Below are 3,081 nucleotides of genomic sequence, written 5' to 3' on the forward strand. Positions count from 1 at the left end.
ATGAGATGATGGGCACCTGCCGCATGATCTGCGACCCCTACACGGTCGCACCCGGCGGGGGGCCCGCGGGCGCCAAGGCCCCGCCGCCCGGACCCAGCACTGCCGCCCTGGAAGTCATGCAGGACCTCAGCGCCAACCCTCCACCCCCTTTCATCCAGGGACCCAAGGGCGACCCGGGACGACCGGGCAAACCCGGATCGCGGGGACCCCCTGGCGAGCCTGGGCCGCCAGGGCCCAGGGGCCCCCCAGGGGAGAAGGGGGACTCGGGGCGTCCGGGGCTGCCTGGGCTGCAGCTGACTGCCGGCACGGCGGGCGGCGTCGGGGAGGCGGGCGGCGGAACCGGGGGCGCAGGCGACGCGGAGAGCGAGGTGACCAGCGCGTTGAGTGCCGCCTTCAGCGGCCCCAAGATCGCCTTCTACGTGGGTCTCAAGAGCCCCCACGAAGGCTACGAGGTGTTGAAGTTCGACGACGTGGTCACCAACCTGGGCAATCACTACGACCCCACAACAGGCAAGTTCAGCTGCCAGGTGCGGGGCATCTACTTCTTCACCTACCACATCCTCATGCGCGGCGGCGATGGCACCAGCATGTGGGCAGACCTCTGCAAGAACGGGCAGGTCAGTGGCCCCCCATCCTGCCCCGACCCCGTAGACCCTCCCGCTCCCGCTCCCGAGGACCCCCCTAACCCCCCTTGGCCCTGACCTTGGTCCCGAGAACCAGTCTCCTTTCTCCCTACCCTGGAGCATTCCGAGGCCCGGCAGGCAGAGCGCTGGTCGGAGCCCCAGCAGCCCCGCGGCCAGTGCGCCCCGCGGCCGCGCTCCAGACAGCGGAGCGCCAGAGGGAGGCTGGACCTGGAGAGCAGGTTCCCTGCCATCCAAACTGCTCTCCTGGGCTTCCCGGCAACCCCTCAATTAGTAGTTGGGAGACTCCACTCTCATGTCCCCACTGAGCCCCTTCTAGCCTCCTTTCCTCGGTACCCCGGTTCCCGCCTTTGGCTGCCGGGCTGGGTCGGTCTGTGCATGAGAACTTACCCTTCCCCTGCCCTGGGCTTCACCGGCTGTGGAACAGAGGGATCTGGGTAGGCTTGGCCAAGCTGGAGAGGGGCATGAAGCCAGGTGGGGGCGTCCAGCCTGGAGGCAGGGGCACAAGGCAAGTCCGGGCGCGCCAGGTGGGAGCTGGGAAGCGTTTAGGCCAAGGGGCCTCTGCCCACCTGCTCCCGCGATTCGCTCCTAGGTACGGGCCAGCGCCATCGCTCAGGACGCGGACCAGAACTACGACTACGCCAGCAACAGCGTGGTCCTGCACCTCGACTCTGGAGACGAGGTGTACGTGAAGCTGGACGGCGGGAAGGCTCACGGGGGCAACAACAACAAGTACAGCACGTTCTCGGGCTTTCTTCTGTACCCGGACTAGAGACTCGGCTCCGCGAGCGCGCGGCGGTGGCAGGGGCGCTCGGCTTCCTGGCCACGGCTATTCGCAGCTGCTGACAGCTCCGGTAGAAAAGACACATCCCTCCTGCCCCCGTTCCTCCCGCCCTCCTGGACTTCATGTACCTGCGACTCACCGCACTTTGAGCTGTGCCCCTGGTCCCCACCCTGCCCAGTCCCCAAGCCGGGGAGAGAAACGCAAGCACGCAAAAGGCGAGCTGGGCGGAAACCTACTACATCCCTGTCCGAGGACAAAAACTTTTAGACGTGATTAGACTGGACAGGCCACCTCCCGGGCCACCTGCCCTCTGTAGGTCCTCTTTAGGCCCCTGGGCCTGGAAAGGGAGGTTGGCCAAGAGAAAGGGGCTCCTTGAGGGGGTCCTTTGTGACCCGAAATACTTGTGCGAATTTCTTGTCCATCTGCCAAAAAAAAAAAAAAGCCACCCGCATCTGAATCAAAGCAAAGGAAAATTCACCTCGCCACCCTGCACTCAGCCCCACTGCGCTGTGCCACGCCACATTAAATGATGTTTTTAAACCTGGGCTTCGAAGTTTCTGTCAGTGTGGCCTGTGGAGCAGGACACCACCAGTTGTCCACCTTGGCAAAAATACCCTCATTGAGTTCCGAATAGCCTCCCCCTACCTGGGATGGATGAAGAGCTAGGCCTTGTGGGGAACCAGCCTCCGGCTCTTAGAAGAGCCGCTCCTTCCTGTAGGCAGCGGCTGGTGCCCAGGGTACTGTGAAGGGTCATGGCAGGGTAGTAGAGCATGACTGGGGACAACTCTTGGGCCTCAGTTGTGGGTGGATAACAGAGGGGAGCAGTTTCTAGGGAAGGAGGTGGAAGGAGCCCTCTGCAGAGTGGGGTGCCAAGGCAGGTGGCAGGAGGGGTGGGAGGCAGGATGCCAAGGTAGGTGGCAGGAGGGGTTGGAGGCAGTAAGGACTCCCGTCAAAGGAAGTGCAGAAATCCTGCAAACATACACCATGGAGACACCCGGTGCTCAGCACATACCCACTCCCCCCCACCCCCCCAATCTCTCTAAAGCCTGTGATCCCCTGGCTCTCTTGATCCAGCCTTGCTCAGGGAAGGACACCCTCTTCTCTGGCCTCCGCTTCCCTTCCACAGGGTGTGGGGTTCTGCTCTGAACCTGAACGTGCTTTTTTGTGCTCCTCCCTCCAGGTCTGTTTGTCATCCACAAGTTAGGATAGCGCCTCTCACTCGGTTTTGGGTTTCTCTTTGTTGTGAAATCATCTAGCTCCCACAGCAGTACTTATCTCCAAAATAACAACCTGCTCGTGCTTACTGGCGGAAGAAAGACCGGGCTTTCTACTCCGGTAAACAGCTACAGTCTCAGAAACGCACTGGGACGGTTAGTTCGCACTGGGACGGTTAGTTCTCCCTGTCCTGGAGGGTCGGTGTGAGTCTGCACCGACTGGATGGATGGCAAGTGAGTGAATCAATACTGAGCTCCTTTAGTCATTTGTAAAGAAATGGGTGTGAGTGTGCATGTCAGAGACAACCTTAGAGTATGCACACGAGTTAGTATCTGTGCGGAGTGGGGATACAAGTACATATATCCACACACACCTTATGTTATACACATGCACACGTACATGTGCATGCATCGGTCTCTGTGAGATTGGTATGTGACAATG

General features: G+C 61.0%; 1 protein-coding gene across 1 annotated transcript; it reads left to right on the forward strand.

Annotated features, from left to right (window-relative positions):
* The first annotated feature begins 5 nt into the window (after nt 1-5).
* C1QL2 (complement C1q like 2) lies at nt 6-1,966 on the forward strand. The gene is made up of 2 exons (XM_004711886.2): nt 6-617; nt 1,234-1,966. Exons 1-2 carry the CDS (start codon nt 6-8, stop codon nt 1,411-1,413), a joined length of 792 nt encoding a protein of 263 aa, XP_004711943.1. The 3' UTR covers nt 1,414-1,966.
* The last annotated feature ends 1,115 nt before the right edge of the window (nt 1,967-3,081 follow it).

This window comes from Echinops telfairi, unplaced genomic scaffold (assembly GCF_000313985.2).
Source record: "Echinops telfairi isolate 266 unplaced genomic scaffold, ASM31398v2 ScPeMD7_15;HRSCAF=58, whole genome shotgun sequence".
Lineage (NCBI taxonomy): Eukaryota > Metazoa > Chordata > Mammalia > Afrosoricida > Tenrecidae > Echinops > Echinops telfairi.

Coding starts and splice junctions, on each gene's coding strand:
- C1QL2 (XM_004711886.2), top strand. CDS start 6: ATGATGGGCACCTGCCGCATGATCTGCGACCCCTACACGGTCGCACCC. Junction 618..1,233: donor ACCTCTGCAAGAACGGGCAG/GTCAGTGGCCCC, acceptor ATTCGCTCCTAG/GTACGGGCCAGCGCCATCGC.